General features: G+C 40.8%; 1 protein-coding gene across 5 annotated transcripts in view; it reads right to left on the bottom strand.

The window, feature by feature from the left end:
- Positions 1 to 22498, bottom strand: part of fryb (furry homolog b (Drosophila)) — a 60687-nt gene that overhangs the window by 20852 nt on the left and 17337 nt on the right. For all 5 annotated transcript variants that reach the window (XM_050040284.1, XM_050040288.1, XM_050040286.1 and 2 more), the window contains exons 3-30: positions 20194 to 20247; positions 19899 to 20038; positions 19156 to 19246; positions 18614 to 18693; positions 18362 to 18442; positions 15881 to 16049; positions 15421 to 15513; positions 15051 to 15149; positions 11742 to 11843; positions 10815 to 10918; positions 10407 to 10515; positions 9855 to 9941; positions 8692 to 8863; positions 8473 to 8605; positions 7479 to 7586; positions 7145 to 7271; positions 6913 to 7026; positions 6440 to 6604; positions 6021 to 6107; positions 5632 to 5891; positions 5315 to 5504; positions 3967 to 4091; positions 3095 to 3152; positions 2640 to 2731; positions 2290 to 2462; positions 1073 to 1233; positions 880 to 990; positions 481 to 635 (exon numbers count right to left, since the gene is read on the bottom strand). In XM_050040284.1, the coding sequence (XP_049896241.1) occupies positions 481 to 635; positions 880 to 990; positions 1073 to 1233; positions 2290 to 2462; positions 2640 to 2731; positions 3095 to 3152; positions 3967 to 4091; positions 5315 to 5504; positions 5632 to 5891; positions 6021 to 6107; positions 6440 to 6604; positions 6913 to 7026; positions 7145 to 7271; positions 7479 to 7586; positions 8473 to 8605; positions 8692 to 8863; positions 9855 to 9941; positions 10407 to 10515; positions 10815 to 10918; positions 11742 to 11843; positions 15051 to 15149; positions 15421 to 15513; positions 15881 to 16049; positions 18362 to 18442; positions 18614 to 18693; positions 19156 to 19246; positions 19899 to 20038; positions 20194 to 20247 (3440 nt within the window). The remainder of the gene's footprint in view (positions 1 to 480; positions 636 to 879; positions 991 to 1072; positions 1234 to 2289; positions 2463 to 2639; positions 2732 to 3094; positions 3153 to 3966; positions 4092 to 5314; positions 5505 to 5631; positions 5892 to 6020; positions 6108 to 6439; positions 6605 to 6912; positions 7027 to 7144; positions 7272 to 7478; positions 7587 to 8472; positions 8606 to 8691; positions 8864 to 9854; positions 9942 to 10406; positions 10516 to 10814; positions 10919 to 11741; positions 11844 to 15050; positions 15150 to 15420; positions 15514 to 15880; positions 16050 to 18361; positions 18443 to 18613; positions 18694 to 19155; positions 19247 to 19898; positions 20039 to 20193; positions 20248 to 22498) is intronic.

The raw sequence follows: 22498 nt of genomic DNA, 5'->3' as shown, positions 1-22498 counted from the left end.
CATTTATTACAGGTACCATCATGCCATCTGCCATTGCTCACTGGCTGTAGCCTTTTATAGGGAGGGAGGGCCAAGGGCTCCGAGAGGAGGGAGGAGGCGGCGATTCACATGAACGTACATGAACGCGTAGCCGGACCGGCTTGTAAACAAGGGGCTGGAGATCAACAACTATACTCTGTTGTTGACAACAACTGCTATACTCCAGATGAAATTACACCCCTAGTTCTTCACATAGCAATTTTTTAATTCCTTCAATCTAGAAATGATGAATTTTGCTTATTGCCCCTTTAAATAATGCATGCTGCATAAAAGTCACTAAATATGTCATTTTAATCAAAACAATGTGACAATTTATTGATCCTCATAGGAAAATTTTACTTTTCCCCAAACTCTCAGGCAAGGAGGTCAGATGACTTAGACTGGTTTCCCTGGAGCTGATAGACCTTCAGTGTCTTGATAGAGAAATGCAAGATCCCCTACCTGTTGCCGCAGACCGTGGCGATGGCCTTGAAGCAGCCAGATGCCAGCTGGTAAGATCCAGTGAAGCAGCGGTCCACGGCCCAGTTGAATAGATTGATTTGGTCTGGGTTCAGCTCTAAGAGCAGGATGACCACCTCACACCCCAGACGGTGCACCTAAGGCAAACATGTTATTATGTAGAGGGGCTACTTCACAGATAGGAAACAGCACAAAAGGAGCAACAGAATTAAGGAAATCTTAAACTTGAATCATAACATGTTGAGACAAGCTGAAGAGCTGAAACGTCATGTATAATCATGTTAGAATTATCCAAACCTCTTTAAGTATACCAACAAAAAAAAAACCCATCATCACACTGAGAGATCCTGTATAACAAATTAATGGCAACAGCTGACCTACCCGTATATCGTGGCACGCCAAGATGTTGTCAAGCCATTTGTAGAGATAGCCATCAGTGGAGAGACCCACATTGTCAAACACTGGCCCACAACACAGAACTGCTGACATGGCCTAGGTGACAAAAGTTGAGTTGAATTAATGCACAGTAAGGCCTGCTGTGAAGTAGAGTTTGGGACGTATGGGTGTTGCTTACCTTGAGAGCACAGTACTGGTAGCGAGTGATCTGGTGGTTGCGGTCACTGTATCGATCAAGGGGTGTGAACATGACACTGAAGGGTCCAGCCCACTGGCTGAAGAGGATGAAGAGATGGTGCCTCAGAGACTGTTGAGGGAAGAGGAAGCGCCGGTGGTGGACTGCACAGATGTGAAAGTGAGGGTGAAGAAAGAGAGATACAGAGGGTCAAAATCAGAGACAGACTCAGAGGGTAATTTTGACATTTTTCAACCTGGACCTTGAGTGACTAATAGGAAAAACAGTTTTTGAAATTGGTCCAGTATTGAGCGAGATCACTATGGTTGCAATGTAACCACTTGGGAATGTTTGCACCGTCATTGTACAGCCATTAAAAGTGCTTGTTTTTGTCTGACAACATGGTAAGGATCCCTACAGAGACAGACCTTTTGGTTAAATAGTAAGACCCTTTTTGTTTAACCAGAAACAGCTCCAAAATCACTGTCGCCAAAGCCACCAGACTCCATTTAAATAACCAGTAATTTTATTATCGTAAAACACACTTCATTCAAAGTTGCAAGAAACAAAATAAAACTTGCAAAAGAAATTTTTGGTTCCTCCTTTCACTGTTCAAACAATCCCAACTCTGATCTGGCTAAAATAAACCCTTAAATAACCCAGTAAGATGTAAATATATGCTGGCTGTGTACACTCTAAAATTACTGTTTTTTTAAATGGAGTCTGGTGGGTTTGGCAATAGCGATTTCAATGCTGTTTCTGGTTAAACAAAAAGGATCTTACTCTTTAACAAAAAGGTCTGTCTCTGTCTATAATGTTGTCAGACACTTGTAATAATAATCTGACCCTGTCACTGGCAGGAACATGCACTTTTAATGGCCGTACAATGACGGGCAAACATGCGTCAAGTGGTTAAACTGCAACCTGTTTGGCTGCTGCTGGCTGCAGTGATCTTAATCCTGGACTGGTTTCAAAAATTGTTGATCCTCTTGGTCACTTAGACACAAACACATGTGGAAATGGGGGCCAGGTTGAAAAACTACAGACCTTACCTTTTAAATTTACAGTTTTAATCCATGAGCATTTTTATTGACTGGCATGAAAATTCAGTCAGTGGCTGCAGAATAATGTTAAAGCCACAACTACTCCATCTGTTACTACTTTAAAAGACTGAATTATTATGATATATAATATCATATGAAGGTAATAAAATGATTTACCAGGAACACACTGAATGAGATTCGCCACCATCCCACTGAAATGGGCTCTGATGTCTTTCAGCACATCGAGCTCCTTCTCATTCTCAGCTTCCAGAAGCATCCGGGTTAAATCCACATACTCGAGGAACAGGGCACCCAGTGCCAGGGAATCACGCTCCAGCGCTCCATTGGTGCTGTAGAGGTGGAGAGGGAAATCTACATTTTACATATGCATCAACAGGATAGAAATCAGAGAAGGAAGCAAGTGATAGAAGGATGCTTATGGATATTGATGAGGAGAAAGCATGAATGAGTTGCCTGAGTGCATAAGAAAAACAACTAGAGGGCCCTCAGTACATTTAATGCGCTACCTGTCACTGATGACTCCTGCATTAGCCAGCAGTTCGAAGATCCTCAGTAGCTGCAGCCTGAGAAGATCCCTCCTCTCTCTGCGCTTCTTGTTCTGAAAGCACAGACAGGTTTTCAATATACTGCTAAATATATGTTAATATATGTATGTTGTTTTGTTTATGAGATAATTGGTTCCTGAAAGGAAAAGTGACTTAACTTTACATTAGTAGTCCATTTTCATAAATAATATATTATTGATCTATTGAAAGCATCTCTAATAGCTATGATCAGACACTATATACCACATGGAAGATGTATTTTTTTTACAGTTTTATTAATTGCTTAAATTTGCACTATACTTCATGGTCAGGAGTATATTTCAGAAGCTTCTGTCTGAAATCAATAACCTTAATATGATCCTGTTTCAGTGCTCTCAGTTTGTTTCTCTTTCCCTGTGTTTGTGTGTGTGTGTTACCTCAGGCCTTCGTTCCAGTGCCTCCTTCATCAGTGGATGGAGTTCTTCGACCAGCTCCCTACAAACAGGGTCAGAGAGGGCAAAAATCAATCGATTGCTTCACTGCTAAATGAGACTGATAAAATGTAACTTCGCTGTAGATGGTGGACGCCCTGATCCGAGTGGACAGAATGGTTTGTAACAGATATCCATCTTGTGCAACACCAAATGTCACATGCCCTAAAACCACTAATCCTCAAACACAGTCATGTTTGACAAATTTGTCTGCAGAGACCTTAATCTCCTTTAAAAACAATGAGCGCCCTTTTGGAAAAACATTTCAGGTTAAAAATAGACAGTCTCGTTTTAAAATGAAACACCTCCCTTTCACAATGGAACCTCTGTCTTTGAAAAAAATGTGATGCATCTCTGTCCCCTTGAAAAAAAAATTCTTCGCTACATCAGTGACGCAGTTTTTCTTTTCTTCTCTGAATGTCAGAGAGGCATGCAGCTCATCTCAGTTATGAAGAGAATGTCAGGACAGATGGGATTCAGTAATAGAAGAAGGCAGCGTGAAAAGACTTTCTTATGTAAGAGATACGGACCAAATCTAGCACACATCATCCATTTTCTATTGTGATTTAAATCTATCCAGTGTCCTCCCTCCTTTCAGCCTTTGTGTGTTTGTTATCAGCAAAAGCTCACAACCAAGAACAACAGACCTGAGTCACATAACAATAACAAACAACATCATCTGAGCATTCAATCAGAAATTTGCTTTTTCTAGAATACAGTGGAGAAATTATTTGACATTGTGACTTAAGATTCATGTAAATGACGTGAGCTGTGTTTGTATGATCGGTGTACGTCTTTGCATGTTCCTGTTCCAGTACCTGAAGACCAGAGCGTTTGTGCATCCGAACCCCAGCACCAGAGACTCGGTGATCTCCAGACTCTCAGCTCTCATCAGTGGGACAAGCTGTTTTAAAAGCCAGGCGACTGAGGGAGTGCCTATCACCTGAGTGATGAAAACACATACACAAACACTGATCAAGCGACATCCATTTTCCTATTTTTCAACACCACTTTTTTATTTCTTGAATAGGATTAATGCTGACAGCACCAACATGACTGAAAAAGGGCTCTGAAGATTATTCTTTATACTTAAAATCACATTAATCAGAACATAAGATCAGAACAACAATATGTACTCAGTATTTTCCATTAGGTTTGAAACAATTAATTGATAAATGTATATAAAAAAACAACAAAACAAAAAAAAACCCAAACCTGTCATTATTTTAATAATCAAATAATCTTTAAAGTAAACTGTCAAACAGAAATACAAATCACTCTCTGGGTCCAGCTTCTCAAATGTGAGGATGAGTTGCTTTTGTCTGTTTTATATCATTATAAATAAAATATTATGAGATTTTGGACTGCTGGTTGGACAAACAAGACATCACCTTGGGTTTTATGTAGGCCTGTCCCAATAATTACTCTCGGTGGACGATATATTGTCCCAGAAAGACTAGATTTTATGCTACAGATGTAATAATATAATATCATAATAATGCAAGTACACCCTTCCAAAGAGCAATGAACTTGAACATAAAATGAACATAAAAATATGTTATATGTAAATAAATGAAACTAATAAAATAAAACCACACAACCAAATCAATAAATAATATTTATTGTTAACAAAATCTGCACTTAAATAAATATTAAACATTTGGCAGCCATTGCTAAACAGGCAATAAACTGCCCATCAGTTTCTCAAAGGCTTAAGTGCAAAGTAAAAACATAGCTATCAGCTTAGTTTTTTTTTCTACGTTAGTTTGGCTTAAGTGCAGTAAAAAAAAACAACGCACTGTGTCCGATTCTTACGATGGACCCTGCTAATTATTCTGGCATCATGTTGCAAAAATGTTGGTGACATTCTTATGTATAAGCATACAGATACAAGGGCTATACCAAACAATATGTGGACATGACCTTGACAATTTTTGTTGACTTAAAAAGTCAATAATGTAATTATCATGACAGGCTTAGTCCCGGGATATTGTCATCTCACTATTTTCTGCCATTTTAGAAAAATAATTGGCAGATTAATCAATTACAAACCCTGACTATCTGTAAAATTCCAAAGCTTTTTAGGACCCGGAAATTATAAAATAATCATATTTCCAGACTTTCCAGAATTGTTTTAAATCTTTTTTTTCCCGCACAAACACACACCTTGTTATCGTAGGTGACGCTGCCATCGGGCGTGGTGGCCGTGATCTCTGGTGTGGAGGCTCTGAGGTGACCCGGGGACATGATGCTCGGCTTAGCCACACCTAGACACAGGATCAGATAGTTGCGCCACAGAGAGATGTAGTTGTCACTGGATCCTGCAGTGCTGGTCTTCTTAGCATTCACTGGACTGCTGCAGAGAGACAACAGGAAAATATACAGGTGGTCAGATGTTTTCATCTCTCATAGACATGGATCATTTGTTGTATGAAATCTATAATCACAGGTTGGTATTTAAGTAGTAATGTGTGTTCTTGTACTTGGGGTCAACCAGTGGCAGTAGCAGCTGTAGCCGTGTGAAAGCATAGGGCCAGGCGTATCCCAGGGCGATGGGGCAGTGTTTAGGCAGGTGCTCTTGCCGCAAGAAGATGTGCAGACAGAGCACCCACGGGTCCTTTAGACACTGGGCAAAGATCCAGACATGGCTTGGGCTCTTCACATCGTAGGAACTGCTAACCAGTCGAGCCGTCCACTCCACCAGCCACTGGAGGTCAACATGGTGGTTGAGAGGCAGCGTGGACTGAGGGAAGGAAGTGGAGGAAATTAAGGATGAGACAGCAGCTGAGGAAATAATCTGGAAGATTGTGATGTGAATAATTCATCGGATGCACTAATGTTACTGATAAACTCTTAACATGAATATACTTACTGAGTCAGAGACAGCCACATGGACAAAGCTGTCCATTACAGCTGGGCTCAGCTGGTCCATGACCTCTATCATGGGTTTGTCATCATCCTGGAGGGAGAGACATTTATAGAATCAGCTATTTTTATAACAGCGTCATACAATGTGAGAGAAGTCACGGGCTGCATATGCTGCATATCTAATCGCAGCTACAGTCAGATGGCACTTCTTCCATCCTGCTGTTTTCATGTCCTTTATCCCTCCCTGGAAGATAATTACCACCAGATGCCTGATGCGAGTTGGTAATATTTGTCTTTGAAATGTATATTTATATATTTTGGCAGTCAATTAAAAGCTGTATGAAAGTTTAAAAAGGGAGAGTATTAAGTAGATTGCTCTCCTCTACGCTTGTTTGGTGAAGATGTGAGTTTCCTGCCCCGTACCTCAGCATGTCCCAGAGCTGTGAAGAGGCAGCGAATCTCTCTCAACACACCGACCGCCAGCTTCCTCGTGCTGATCTGACACGAGCAGAGGAGCAGCAGAGCCAGGCCCTCCACCGCATGAAGCACTGAGCAGTGAGGGCTTCGCTCTGGAAGTCTGGGGCTAGACTGAAGGAGAGGAGAGACAGAGACGGAAGAGAAGTTAGCTACAGTTGCAAATATTCACTGAAAGTCACCTTGTTAGACCAGTAATTCAACCTGTGGTTATGGCAGTTGGCATTTTACATGGTCAAAATGACAATCTTGATGAATCCCAACCCCGATTCAGCTTATCCTGTCATTTTATTGGTCATCGTTCAACCGGACGAATTTTAAAACAGAAAATAAAACAACCAGTAATTTCTGAGATTTTGCACGTGAAGCGTGATCAAACAGCTGAAACTGTTTTTTAAAACATATTATTTAGAACTACGAACCTCAACTCCACCTCGCATCTTCCCCTGTAGCTGCAGCGCTAACCTCCACTGTGTGAGCAGCTGGAGAAGAAGCTTCACAGATGCGTCCTGCAGACCCTGATGGGTGTCTTGAACCTGGAGGAGTTTGGAGAGGGACATTTATAGAGGGGCTGCCAGTGTCAATATGCTAGTATGCAGTGTATAATCTTTCACTGTCTTGGTAGGTGCAGGTTTCTGTCGAGTCCGTTTATACCTCACGTAAAAGGAAATGTGTGTAACCAAACAGGACGTCTTCCCTCCAGTCCGAGAAATCAAGTAACAGGCTCTGCAGGGAGTTCTGGGAAATGAGACGAAGCTCATCGTCCATGTGCACCGTAAGTCTGAGGGATGGATAAGAAAACATGAACACAGTTGAATTAACAAGATGTTGTATGATGTCACTGACAGAAAGAGAAACTTCCAAAAAGGATTATTTTAAAATGTATAAAAAAGGTCAGTGATATCAGATATAACTCAACAGAAGAGGATCAGGTATGTATTAGCGTGTTAGCTGGCCAGACATTAAGTCTGTCCTGTCTCAAACTCACCGTGACAGCAGGTCAATGAGCTCAGGTTTGGACATGGCATCAGGAAGGATACGAGGAATGGCAGCCACACATGTCCTGAACAGGTCGATTTTAGGCTTCCTTTCACCACTGTCAAAGACGGAGGGGGACGTTAAGCATGCTTGTATAAGAGACAGTTTACCCCCAAATCAAAAATACACATTTTTCCTCTTACCTGTAGTGCTATTTATAAATCAAATTTTGGTGTTGCCTAGTGTTTGAGATATTGGCCATAAATACTTGTGGCTTGTGGTGCCCAGTTACTCAAGATAATCAACAGACCTTGTTGTGAGCAGTTTCATGTAGGAACAGTTTTCTCCTGACCGAACTACACCTGCCAACCAAATCACCGCAAAGGAGGAAGTGTGCATCTACTGCTAGCTCACCTAGCACCACTGAGCTAGCTAATGTTACAGCTCATTATGTCTACATCTTACGCTGACATGAGCCTCTTGTCTATGAGTAGATGCACACTTCCTTCCGTGGGTGATATGGTTGGCGGTAGAAAGAAAATACATTATCTTGAGTAGCTGGATCATGATTTCGAGTGCCATCTAGTTCCATTATATTTGAGAGAAGGCAGACATCTCTAACGCTTGGTATCTCAGTCCAAAACAATCTAGACTGATGAATAGTACTATAGGTAAGAGGGGAAATTTGTGTTTTAGATTTTAGGGTGCACTGTCCCCTTTAGGCATGGAAAGTTAGCCATTTGTGACTCAAAATACAGGCAGGTCATGTTGGCAAAAGATAACAATGTATCTACTTTAAACATGCAAAAGATCTTTATCACATATCATAATTTGTCAGGCTTTGTGCCAAAAGTTCAGTCACTACAATAACACAATTTCATATACTTTACATTTATTTTCTGTGCTTCATTTTCAACTTGGGCTTTGATCACAGTATCAGAACAACCCTCAGCACTAAAAGGATAAAAAAAGCACTTCAGCTGCTGCATTTTTTAGTTACATACGTGATCATGTCCTCTGGTTCTTTGTTGAGCATCTGGACGCTGGTGAGCATCATACAACGTCCCACCTCCTTGTCCAAGTGTCTCAGGATGTTGTCCAGAGCCTTCCGCACCTGGGAGTAATACAAGGACATGCCTGTGGAGAACAGGAAGAGACAGCACATGGAGTTAGAGACTACATTCAAGACACAATAGCTTGAATGCCTACAGACACACACAAACCTATTAGTTTGGCTTCTTCTTCAGTCAGTGTTTTGCTGAGATAAGTCTTCTTCTTCTTCAGAGAGTTTCCAGAGGGCAGAGTGGCTCCTGTGTTGGGCATAGGAGGCTCTCCGTCCTTCTGTTGCAGAGCATCTGCTATGACCAGGAACGCCCGGAGACCTATGTTCATACGCTGGAACACAGATAAAACACAGCATCCTCACTACGTGCCAAAGAGACTGTTTATCAAGAGCAAATGTGGAGCAGGGATTGAGCAAATGCACATCTTAAACTTTGACAGGCAAAATTCATGAGCTGGAAGACACAACAGAAATGTTATTACTGTGCAGGAATGTCTATGTGGGATGGTTATTATCTAAAACCATTTAATAATTTAATGCCTTTTTTCTGTATTGTAATCTCAAAATCCTGATGTTTTACTGTAACTGGAATATTTTTGAATCATCCCAAATATACTCACAACATTGGCGAATCTTTATAATGTCTTAACTTTGGTTAAACTGATGCAGCAGAACCAGAAATATATTTTCTTTATTATTCCATGCATACTCCTTCCTTGCCTACATTACCCACAATGCAACTAGACTGCCAACAGTTTGGTCAGAGATTAAGCGATGTTATGCTAGTAGCAGCTAATTTAGCCTCAAGCTGCTAGCCTGTAGCAGTGATGAGGAGCAGTCTACAGAGGTCTTGTAAGCTCACGTCTTTTTAACTTCACACGTCCGTATTTTTTAAATTTTCAAAGTGACTCAAGCGACATCACTCTGAGCTCATGCAGCTCCACATGGACCCACAAAAGGCTCTATACAACTTTTTTCACATATGCAGTAGTACCCTCACAGGCCTGTAAACAGACTTTCACGAGAAAACAGTGACGTTCCTCTTTAAACTACAGAGAAGAAAAGATTTGTCTCTGCTCATATGGCCAAAATCCTGTAATCACATTATACATGATGAACCCTAAGTGCATCTCTTTACTGCAGCTGAAAAGGTCCTCCTTCAAAGCTCCAACAGAGAGCATACCGTTCTTCATCGTCCTCACTGACTGAGGACTACAAATAAAAACAGGAATGCTCATCCTTGTAACACAGCCAGGGGGATACACTGTTGATCTGTGTGCGATTGTGTGCACATGATTGAATGCCTGTGTCTGCTCTCTTTACCTCTGGGTTGAGACTGAAGGCTTTGGCAGGCTTCCCGACGCTCAGCAGGTCAAATATGATCTCCTTCATGGCGAAATCCAGTCTCTCCTGAACAGAGGACAAACAAACTGGTGTTACAGGATTACAGAGATAATGTGGTGTAAGGCAGCTCGTAGTTTGTCACCGATTGGACATTTTTATTACATAACTGATTATATAGAAAATTAACAAATTAAAAAAACAGTGTAGACATTAGTCATATTTGTGTTTACACTAAATATATATGCCGTTTGGTAATCGTGTATTATCAAACCAACTGTAGGAGTAGGCACAAAATATTTTCTTAGCTTTTTACTAGTTTCTGCAACTCTGACAGTTAAGAATTTTGGATTAGTGTTCTGTGTTTCTTCGTGATAGCAGAGAGAAGCACAGAATAAATCTTGGAGGCTGGCACATTGTTGGCTCTGCACTAAACACAACAAACCCCACTTCATTTCTCATGTGATTTGACCTAAAGCAGAGATGCCAACCTACGACTCCATGCGAGTTTGAACATGCGAGTGTGATACATACCTGTGCAATAAACTGGATAATCTTGACAAAAATATTAAGGGGCATGTCTCTTGGCACAACGCTCCGACTCCCTTTGGGAAACAGGGTGGAGGTGATGGACGTCAGACGACTGGGGGACAAGAGAGAGGAGACACAGGCAGACAGGGAAGGGAAAGTGTTGAGACATAAGTTACATACCTTTGCTGAGAAACTTAAAATCTCTGATGTTACAGTACAAAAAAGGAAATAAAAAACAGCTCGAACTGACAGAGTTTCTAAGGAGACTTTTCTTTGTAGCCTCATTTGTTCGTGGTAATTGTAACAAGGTTTCATATTATAGTTAACAATGATGCTGATGATGCTAAAATAAAGTTTGAAGTTACATCTTACATGCTGTTGATGAGAAATATAAAGATATGTGGCTGTTACCTCTGTGTTCCAGTGTTGCTCTCGCACTTTATTCGGATCATGTAGACCCACAGCAGGCGGTAGAGTGATTCCAGAGCCACACGAGCCATCTTGGGATCTTTATTCTGCATTCATGCACATGCAGACAAAAATTTACTTTGTTTCACCTGGTGCAGTATTTCAAATACAGGACATCCGTCTTATAAAAATGTTTCACAGGAATTCCTTATATATTGTACCTTACAGACGCATTATGATTGACTGTGTGCGCCGCGTTCACTGCTTTCTAAGCATGTGCGGTGCGATCATCAATCAAACTTGTTAGTGAGTCTTTATGAGCCCCCGTCAGTCATGTTGATCTTAACCTGCAGTGTTTCCCTTGAGGCAACGCATACTGATGGTTGTATAGCTGAAGTGGTATTAGGTAGCACAAGTGCAGCAGTGTGAAGTTCAGTGTTGTGTGCTCGTACTGTTTGTCACTTTGTCAAAATCATTCCCCATAGGGCAGAAATTTATTGCACAGACTGCATTGATTTGTGTGCAAGTACACCGCCTGTGATTTATCTAAATTAGTGCAGCTAAATTAGAGTACCGCTCATCCAAACAACTTCACACTCAACAATGTGCTTCCATGGGTCCAGCGCAATACGCCTACCATGACATAAACACGTCATCGGGGTGGAAAAGCTCACACGAACACTTTATGGCCTTAATGACATCAAAGCCAGGTTATTTGCGGGAACAAAAGCAATCGTTCCAAAAGTTACATCACTGATGCCTGATGTATTTCACTGTACTACCAGTGTACAGGTTTCTTCTGGTCTCTTTGTCTTCATCTGTTCTGAATGTACTGTGGTGAGCATCAGAGAGCAAGTTGTACCCAGTATGCCGTTAGTTAGATAACCCCTAATATGGCATTTCTTGCATGGTATAGACAGAGAGGCTGACCTTGAGGTTTGAGAGGCAGTTGTTGAGGAAAATGTGCCAGCGGCTGAGGAAGAACTGCTTCTGGCTGACACACAGCAGACAGGTCACCAGAGGATACAGAGCCTGGTGTGGGGAGAGAAGACCAATGGGAGACATTCACATCAGGCACCTTAAATTCAAAGTTCATTCATTGAATGTAAATACAAAATCAAGGATACATGCTGTCTTCCTCACCAGTTTTCTACATGCAGGATGCTCATTACTTTGAAACTGTTTTGAGATGTAAAATCGTTCAACAAAGTCAGTCTAAAAAGGTGTGTGACTCATTTATTTCCAGCTGAAATCTAATTTCTAAGCTCTTCCTTTGTCATCTAAAAACAATGGGCAATTACATTAATTCATATTAAGCTTTTCACAGTCGTGTTCCACTTGTTTCAGGCCCCATAAATCCCTCATTAACCTGTTTTTTTCTCAATCATTTATGTCTTCCTCTCTGGAATTAAGTCAATTTATAAAAAACAAAACACATATTTCTCTGTGCTTTATCTTTCCACGAGGTTTCATTAGAAGAAAAGGTGAGTCTGATGTTTAATTCATTTATAGACTTGGAATTTCCCTCACAAAATTGAAGGGGAACTCTGGTATCTTTCAACCTGGATCCTATTTTCCCATGTTTGTGTCTAGGTGAATTGTGGGAACAACAGTTTTTGAAATTGGTCCAGTACTGAGCGAAAGGACGGCAGCTAGCAGCCGCTTAACAGCTTCAATGTAACCACTCAAGACAGGTGCACCCCCAACAAATTATGTTTATTAAAAGTGCTTGTTGTTGCCAGTGACAGGCTCAGAGTGTCTTACAGCGTTACAGAAGGGACTCTACAGAGAAATACAATTTTTGTCTGTGCCTTTGCCTCGTTCTGTTCTTTTTATTGTGTCCAAGTTTTGCTTGCTTTGCATTTCCACATTGACGAAATCAGCTGAATATTCAGCCATGACGGCATAATGGTAATCTTCTAAACAAAAGTAATATTCGCTTTCTGCACTTCAACAAAACAAATTATTACCAACGATACTCTCTCCAACTCTCACTTGCGTTTCCATCGTTTTCTTCCTGCAACAAGTCGCCTCTCATGACATTCCAGAATGAGACGTCTTGTTAGTGAGACTTGGACACAAAACAGACTTGAACAAGCGAAAGGTAAAGAAAAACATGTAATTTGTCTGTTGGGTCCTTGCTGTGATTTTTTTAAGACACTCATAATAACAGTCGGAGCCTGTTAGTAGCAAAACATGCACTTTGAATGGACGTGCTACCAGCTGCAGCACCCCCTCTCGATACCAGACCAATTTCAAAAATGATTGTTCCCACGAGTCACTTAGACATAAAAACACAGGACAATAGGGTCCAGGTTGAAATATTGGAGTTCCCCTTTAAGGAACAACAGTTTGAACAATACCATTACGAGCATACAGAAAACTTTGAACATAAAGTTCACACACAGGAATGTGAACTCAGTGTCTGCTCTGTTCAATCTTCTTGTAAGGGCATTTAGGTCTGCATGCAGATCATTCTTAAACATGAATACACCCTTGTCATAAATAGTTATGGAAATGCTAGCTCTGAGGAGCGCATCATTTGCCTGTCACTCCTTATCAAAGTTGGTATTTGTTATCTGTCTCTCTCACATAACAGCGTGTCCTCTCACAGGTGGTGAGAGGACAATGTCAAAGGAAAACAATTACGGAAATGCAGCACATTACTGTCATTCCTATCATTTCTGTTCATTCTGCTCTGACATGGCAGCTTATTGTTTGTTTGTGTGTATGCCTATGTGCTGTTCATTTGGAAAAAGTGAAAAAAAAAAAAAAAACCACAGACAATGTATGTGTGCACAGAGCAGTGTCAAGTCTTGAATGCATGGTTTACTCTGAGTATGTGGAGAATCTAACTGAAGGAAACGTGCATACTGGTCGGGTGACATGTCTGCAGCCCTGAGGACACGAGTCTCTGACACAGCAGGAGGAACCCGCGCTTGCACATATCACAAATAGCACATCAGCAGCAGCCAGCAATAATACGACACAGCGGCCTGATGCCATGTTTTGTTATCCAATTTGTCTATCAAATGGCCGTGGAATACAACCCAAAGGTGGGGCGACATTTAGGAGAAAACTACAGGGAAACATTGTCTCGGCAAGAACTGCTGGGCTTATTTGACATGCCAGATGGTTTGTTACAGAGAAGCATCTGAGAGGCCGTCATTAGAAACTGTTTGGAAAAGGGCAGGCGCTTTCAAAAAATACTTGGCAGGTAATTGGATGAACCATCTGCCTATCACCGTCTGTAATGGGCCAGTTGGAAGAAGAGTGAAAACATCTTTTCCATCCAGAAAAGCCTTTGATACCGTTTTTTTTTTCAATGAAGAAATACTAATCTGATATAGCTGATGCTATTGCAGCATCTACGCTGACCTTATTAGGAGCTGAGATTGTTAATCGCCTCTCTGTGTCATCACACACGCCTATAGCACACCTGGAGCTGCCAGTAGCTCCTCACAGGAAACTGACTGGTCAGACAACACTGGTCATGCAGACACAAATGCATCACTTGAAGCCTGATAAGATGGATTTTGCATGGTCTCATGATATTGCGAGAATCCAGCTGCCGTGCAATAATAATGTGCTGGACTAAAAAAAAATCTCCACCTTATGAAGTCATAAAAATCTTATTTACTATAAACCAGTGAAAAAAAACCTTAAATAAACTAATGTCAAGAATCTTCTTGAAATGAGGTCGGCAGCAAAAACATAAAAAAAATGGAGTTTGAACAAACTTGAAAAAGTCCATTTGCATTGGAAAAATGTTTGAAATAAACATGCCTGATTGGCTGTTCTAAGAAAACTAGGACTTTAGTAACTAAACTAAAAATGAACGTGAGAGATAAGCAATGAATCTTCTTGTTACGAGGAAAGAATGAAGTTAAATTTTGCTACTCCTGCATCAGAGAATGTTGCCTGTTGCCAGTTAAAACTTTTAGGCAGTGATAAAGGGAATTTTCAGTAGTTTTATAGCATGCTTGTTTGTGTGAGATCAATATCTTACTAAGGCTGATTCCCCTGCCTGTTTCCCTGCTGTGGGCAAATACTGCCCACCTCACTCTGCTAAAAAAAACTAGCCTGTATACTGCACACTGAACTCCTGTCTCCTTCCCATGGACAGATAAAAGCCCACATGTTGGAAAGTTACAGTAAGTGCTTTCATCAGTCGCTGTTAATGGAGAGGAAATGAAGAGAGATGAGCGGCGATGAAACAGAATCCGGGAGGAAACTTACCAGAGAGTGTTTCTTCCTAGAGGACAGGTCCAGTGTGGTATCGTACAAACTTTCTACGAAATTTCGGAGACACGGCACATTCACCTCGTTCTTCACAGTCTGGAGGAGAATGCAAAAGTTAGTTAAGAGAAGTGTTTTCACCAGAGCCTAACCCCACGCATACAGACAGACAGACAGACATAGTCATGGGCTTAAAATTTAGATTATTCTCAAGATATAAACACAGCAGGAAAACAGACTTTTTTGTCATGGAGATCTCTTAATGAAAAAGACAAATAATAACTTCAATGCACGTCTGCCTTAAAATAAATAAAAAGAAAGTCAAAGTGCACTAAGTGGTGCTCCTGGCAGTAAGATGAAATGCACTTACAGCAGCTACAGGTACAAGTATCTCCACAAAGAGTCCGGCTAATGAGTGTTTAATGTCTTTATCCTTCACTTCCAAGAAATACTGCGCACATTCCTGAAGACAGAGAGAGAGAAAGAGAATCAGAGACTGTGAGAGAAACAATGTATATGCATCATGAGTCTGTGTATAAGAGGTTAAAGCCCCTGTTTCGTTATGGGTGAAGGAAATGAGAAGCATTCACTGCAATTCCCATCAAAGGGCCAATAAACAAGGCACTTAACCCCTAATTACTTCAGTGGAACCTCTCAGCAGTCGATAGTATAGCTCTATGACGACACTAAACTGCTTCCAGACATGAATATACGCAAAGAAAGAGGGCATCAGTCCTATAAACACGCCTTCAGATTCCTCAACCAGAACCTTTTTACAGTGTGTTGGCATGTAAAATAACAGGTAGGAGACCAAATGATTTTAGCTCTACCTGCATGAACTGGAAGGAGGCTTCGAAATCTTCCACCGGGTACATTTTGATGCGGAAGAACTTGAGTCCCATGATGAGGCTGATGGTCGACTGGATGACGTAGGGGCTCTGCTCTTTCTGTCTCAGCTCCTTCAGCTCGGAGATGAACTTCTTCCTCACTGCTGGGAACCTGCAGAGGAAATTGCAACCACATGTGAACAGTTGCTCTGTTCTCTGGAGTTTTGGTAAATGTTTTCATGCCCTCAGCTGGTATGGTTAGTGGGATTAATGTGACTAACATGAGTTTGTTTGGTAATGTGTCATGTGTAGATCACATTTAGATCACACTCTTACTGTTTTTTTGCTTTTCAACTTAGGTGTGAGAGCTTGTGTGTGTGTGCTTGTGTATGTACCAACCATCCAAATAGATTTAACCAACAGAGCTGTGCAGACCTATATTTAGAATGGCATCTGGAGGGGTGATGTGGAGGGAATGCGTGTGTGTTGTGAGCGTGCACTTGTTCTTCAAGCGTCTGCGTTTTGCTGCGCGTGCTTTTGCATGCTTTACAGGGGTTGCCACGGCAGTTAATTAAGTGGAACAGTCGTCGGCCTTCTGTTTAGTGCTGACTGTTTAAATAAGATACACATAAACACTGTAATCTATAAACCGAGCTGGAAAAGCACACACATGATGCCAAGAATAAAGTATGTGCCCAGACTGTTTATTGCCTGTGTGTACTCAACCTTTTCACAGCCGCTTGTGTAAATGATGTCCAACGAATAAATAACACTGAAAAGGGTGTTAGAAATCAACTAAGAAGCTTAATTAAATGGAAAACCCATCATCAACACATGAGACAGTCTGGGTTTGCTAAGCTGGATCTTAAGGTATCAACTTTGATCCATTATAAGATCGATCACTGTGTTAAATGATGTGATGGCTCAGCTAGTGTGTGTGTGTGTGTGTGTGTGTGTGTGTGTGTGTGTGTGTGTGCGTGTGTGTGTGTGTGTGTGTGACAGCGAGGACTGAGCCGCCCTGTGAACCTCCTCCATCACAGTAATAACCTCCTGGAAAATGGGAGCATTGCTCATCTCTCAACACACACAACATTACACAGACGAAGGACCATCATCTGGAGTGTCATTATCCTCAGTTGCCATCTCTCTCTCTCTCTCCCTCACTCTCTCTCACACACACACACACACACGTATTTACCAACACACACACACACAACCAGACTACCAGCACGCAGGGAAATGCAGACATTTGTTTCTCAGTCACTTGTACTCAAAACAAAGGGACAGCCTTTGTATTTGCTGTGTCTACTGAAAAAGAGGTCAAGAGGAGGACAGGTAGCTACTGTAACGACACATTACATTTTACTGACAAATAAGCACACAGCTGCAATGCAACCTGCATTACAAATTCTGCCTTAACTGAGAGTAAGACATGAAGAATTTCATTCAAATTAAAAAATAAAAAGATAAGAAATAAGATAAAAAGAAATTTTAGCACTTAATCACACATTTGATGAATATTACATTCTTGAGACTAAAAAAATCATGTTAAAATAATTTCTTGTTGATGTGTTCAAAGTCTTTTAAACTATGTGCCCTGTTTCCTTTTTCTTTTTCTTTTGTTTTTGTGCTTTGTTGTATTTTAGGTAGCCTTGTGTAACATCTTGGCCAAGGGACTACAAATAAAAAAAATAGCCTTTTGGTTAATTCTGTCATTTTTATACCACGTGTATTTACTAATTTGGACTGTCCCTTCTTAAATAAACTAAACTAATAAATCCACACTAAACCGAATTGTAAATACGTTCGTGATTGCCACACATACCTTGTGAAGAGTGGCACAAAAAAGACAGTTGTAGCTTTATGAATGACTGTAAATTACTTTAATAAAAAAGGAAAGCACTGGGAGTGCTTCATACCAGCGCTAAGCACTTCTTTGACTAAAGACTGCGCATGAGTTCTGTTTCTATGACTACAATATCTTGACATTAATGTTAGCTAGGTCGCTAACATAATGCTACATTAATAGAGGGTTGACGACACTGTTAACAATAAGCTTACAATGCATACGGTAGTAAAAGCACAATGCTAACCAGCAACATTTAGTGTCTGGCCGGACAGTGATGACACCAGGGCTCAGTTCAGAGATTTTCGACTCAAGGCGCACAGAGAGGCCGCACAAAAAGTTTCTGGATAAAGACTGCACGTAGCGCTAGGCATCTGCATGTGGCCACATACACTCTCTCCTCATTTGTACAATTGAAAAAAGACATTGGAGCTCATAAAGAAATGCTATGCAGACACTCAGCCTTACAAACGTTTACAGAGACTGTGGCAAATTGGCAACTACCTCAACATATTCACAACAAACACTCCCCAAAACTTAGCGTCAATAGATACAATCAACTCCCGCTGACATACAAACATTTAATGCATACACACAAACAAACACACATGCAGTATAAACATAAATTTGCACAGTACCTGGACTGAGCTACAACTCCCACTACTTCAGCATAGAGGTCAGCCACTATGTGCATGTTGCCTGTGTTGGGTCCCAGATACCTGAGAAATAAACACAAAATATTATAGTGTGCGTATAGGGCTGTGCAGAACTAATCTCTTACAATTGTAATTTGCATTAAGTGAAGACAGTAATGCAGTGAAACTTTAGACTGTGCTTCATTTGATTAATTCTAATAAATGATTTGTGTTTCTATATGTGATCAGTCTCACCCTTCTTTGTATTTGAAGTGCTTGAAGGCCAGGTTTATAACTTCTTGGATGAGTCCATCCAAAAGAGGATGGAGGGGGATCTGGATTGAGAGAAAAAGTTTACAATTTTAATACAATATGTCCAAATAAAATGTGTTATTTCTATGTATTCTGCTCACAGTCTGGGGAGTGTGGTGTGCAATATATTTGCATATTCTTGACTGGATCAAGAATATGCAAATGACTCTTTTTTATTAGCTCGAATTTAGTTGCGGTTTCACATGAGTGGGGTGGGAAATACAGCATCTGACAACTGATGTCAAGTAAGGTGTTCATCAAAGGAGTGTGATAAATATTCAGATCTTTTCCTGTGATTGTTTAAACACTTTCACAGTATTATGCAGGCATCTGTATTAAAGGATTCAATCAAAGGCAAACACTTTTCTACCTGTGTGTCTTTTTTCCAGAGATAAAATATTGTTTAAGGACAGACTTTTCTCCTTAAAACGTTAAACCCACTCTTACAAATAAGTACGACAAACTGAAGAATTATCGAGACTCACCTGCTTCAAAACTTCTATAAGCACTAGAGAAAAGATGAAGTCTATTGCCAGATCTCTCCGCTCCAATAAGTAGTCCTTCTGTTGCTCATCACTGAGCCAGCCAGACAGACAGAAACAAAGAAACAGAAACATTAGTTGAGACATTCACAGTAACAGTCTTGATCCTATGAGAGTCTGTTCTTGCGTCTGTACTCGGCACGCAAATGTATCACACGTGAGAATCTGCTTTTATTAAACTGCGTTAATAAATTAATTGTAGGCACCATCTGGTCCACTATGTAGCTGTGTGTACTTGGTGTGTGTGAAGTTTGTCTGAGATTTGGACGACACCTTCAGTACTATATTAGTTGTAGCCATTAATTTGTGTGCTTTTTTTTTTTACAATAGCAGTATTCTTTCAAGTTAGATTTTATTTTACTGCTGTTTCTTTTTGCGTTCTAGCGTGGACAGAAATATTTTGTAAAATAAAGGCAGTCTTTTCTTTCCAAAAATATCTGCATATCTGTAGATAGGGTTGTAGTGTGTCTTGCTTATAGTACTGCTTATTGTTTATTGCCTCTAAACATAAAGTAAGTTTGTTAAAAAAAAAAACTTTATTATCCAAAATAAATAAGCATATTTCATAGGAGTGTTGTGGTGCTTTGTGTTTTTTGACCCTGCATTTTTTGTATGTATGTGTGGTAATTTAGACTTGCAGATCCCTGACAACTACTCGGGTGTGTGCGCTGTTTGTGTCCTCTCACTTTTTTGACTTTGTGTTGGCCCTGGGTCGATATTCATGGGACTCGTCTTCCAGGCCGTTTTGCCTCTTGTACCAGTCAAACAGAGTCCTCAGGATAGATGGCAGGCAGTACTCTGCTAGTGAACTCATACTGCTGATCAACTGCACAGACAGAAGGAGGAAGAGCAGGTAAAGGTAAGCAAGAGGTAGAGAGGATAATCCCACTTCTAAAATAAGACAATGATACGGCTAGATTTGGAGGACAGAGGGAAAAAAACGTTAAGACATGATGATGTGTCCACGTCGGGTACACGCACCTGGTCGAACTGTGGGTCCTCTCCTCTCTGCAGAGATTTGTTAAGTGGCTTCTCCTGTGAGGTAAGAAAAGACAGAAGGGACAACAATCATGTCAGAAAAGATGAGAACAGGTCGACATATTTTTACGAAACTCTGAAACTCGAAATTCGAATGCCCCAAAACTGTCAAACTCAAGCAGACCAAAGTGTCACTGCATTTAGTGCATTTGTTTAAACTGCTATCTCCCCAGACTCCAACCTGTGTAGCCTATAAATACCAAAGACATCGCATTTTCAGCTACATGTAAATGTGATCATCAGCTAAGTGCCTACAACAAGCACAGATCCAATTTCATTACTGAGTATCACACTAACTGCCTTGGCACTAACCTTGTTATGTTCCTTTCATGAAACATCAGGTGTTCAGCCCTGAGTGCCATACAAATTAAATGCAGGGACAGATTCTGATATTCTTAAGAAATGGACCAACAAGCCACCAATCCCCTAAATTTGGTGCCCAAAGTGCATTTTGGTGGCCCAAATGTTAACTTGAAACAATACAGAAAGGCAATTTAATGCAACTTATCACACCCTTCCTTAACTGTGACACTTCAATAAATGAAAAGACATTGAATAATTATATATTTTCATTCTGCTATTAGAATTGATAACTCAAGTTCTTTGTAAACTTATGATACATGTATTCTCTCACAGTCTATATCACTTGTGCACCCCACCCCCTCCATTTCTCTGCCTCACACACGCTCTCCCTCCCTCCCAGCATTGAGCCTGAGTCATGTCTGCAATAAAACACCACAGTACATTACGTCCTTGTACGTGTCATATTCAAGTCATTTAAACCCCTGCCTCCATTCACTTCTATATTTTCGTAGTGGTTTGATTTTTTCGTAGTCTGCCTTTTTAGGTTTCTGGCTCTTCTGTAGGGATCGAATTTGAGTAGACTTCATAAACCTGTACTTCAGTAGCTCTGACATGCTGGTCGCTCGCTGGTAACAGGTAGTGTTTACTGTTTTTGTAGAATAATGACCTAAAAGGTGAGAGTTAATCTGGATGTTTGTGGAACAGTATGAGGATTTTTTTTTTCTTTACCTTTTATTTAATCTCACTGAGACACACAGTCTCATTCTCAAGAGTCTTAATAAAACTTAGTGGCCACAGGGGGTCACCTACAGGAGATGTTTGGTAGAGTAACTTTTCGTGGCCACGGGCCATTGGGCCATGGTTATTATTGATCCCTGACAGGCCAAACCACTATACATTAAGGAGTGTGCTCAAGCTTTTATTTGAAAGCCAAATAAACCCCAATTAATCCTCTAGACCCAAAGAAGCAGTGTCAGGCATACTTTGTCGATGATGCAAAAAGGTAATATGAGTGACACAGAGGTTGGGTTACAGTGCGTCAGACATATTTGGTTACTTCTGCAGGCAGAAAAGATGCAAATATGTGAATCCAAGAGATCTACCTCACAAACCATGAATCTGTCTGGATCAAATTCCACCACCTACTGTGGGTGGTTGATGAGATGAAATGTATGTGGCAAAAATATATGTGGAAATTGCAATTTCTAATGAACATTGTGTGGATGTGAGCGCCTCTGTGGTGCCTCACAGTCACCTCACAGCAAGAGGGTTCCGGGTGCGAACCCGTCAACTGGCTGGGGCCCTTCTGGGTGGAGTTTGCATGTTCTCCTTGTGTCAGTGTGGCTCCCTCCCACAATCAAACGGCACGAAGGTTAGGTTAACTGGTGACTTTAAACTGCCTGTAGGTGTGACAATGAGTGTAAATGGCAAGGTGTACCCTGCCTCTTGCCAAATGTCAGTTGAGATAGGCTCCAGTCCCCTTGACACCCTTGACACCCTTGACAGGACAAGCTGTCATAGATAATGAATGACTTGTGTTGATGTCAGAAAATTTTTCTAGCTGCAGCTGAACATCAAATATAACAGAAGTTAAACAAATGTGAAAAGGGCGATATAAAATCCTGTGGCATTGTGCACCACTGACAAAGCCAGTAGACCTTGAATGTTGACAAATGGCCAATGGCTGAAAAGAAGTTGTAGTGTGTCTCACTGTGAGATGCAAACTCAAACAGCTAGTCCTACCTACGCTTAAATATGTAACTAAAGAGAAACAAGTAGACATGGAAAACATATTTTAAAAGAAAGTTAGACCTTTTCTAAATTAGGTTATATTATATATAAACTAGGATGCTGAGCATACATTATTTAGCGGTGATGCACATTGTAGGCATCACTTCCTCTGCACAAAAATGATTAGTCAACAGATACTGTCATAAAAAGCCAC

Source organism: Epinephelus moara, chromosome 3 (assembly GCF_006386435.1).
Source record: "Epinephelus moara isolate mb chromosome 3, YSFRI_EMoa_1.0, whole genome shotgun sequence".
Lineage (NCBI taxonomy): Eukaryota > Metazoa > Chordata > Actinopteri > Perciformes > Serranidae > Epinephelus > Epinephelus moara.
The sequence above is the reverse complement of the archived record's forward strand: the minus strand, read 5'-3'. Positions and strand labels throughout refer to the sequence as shown.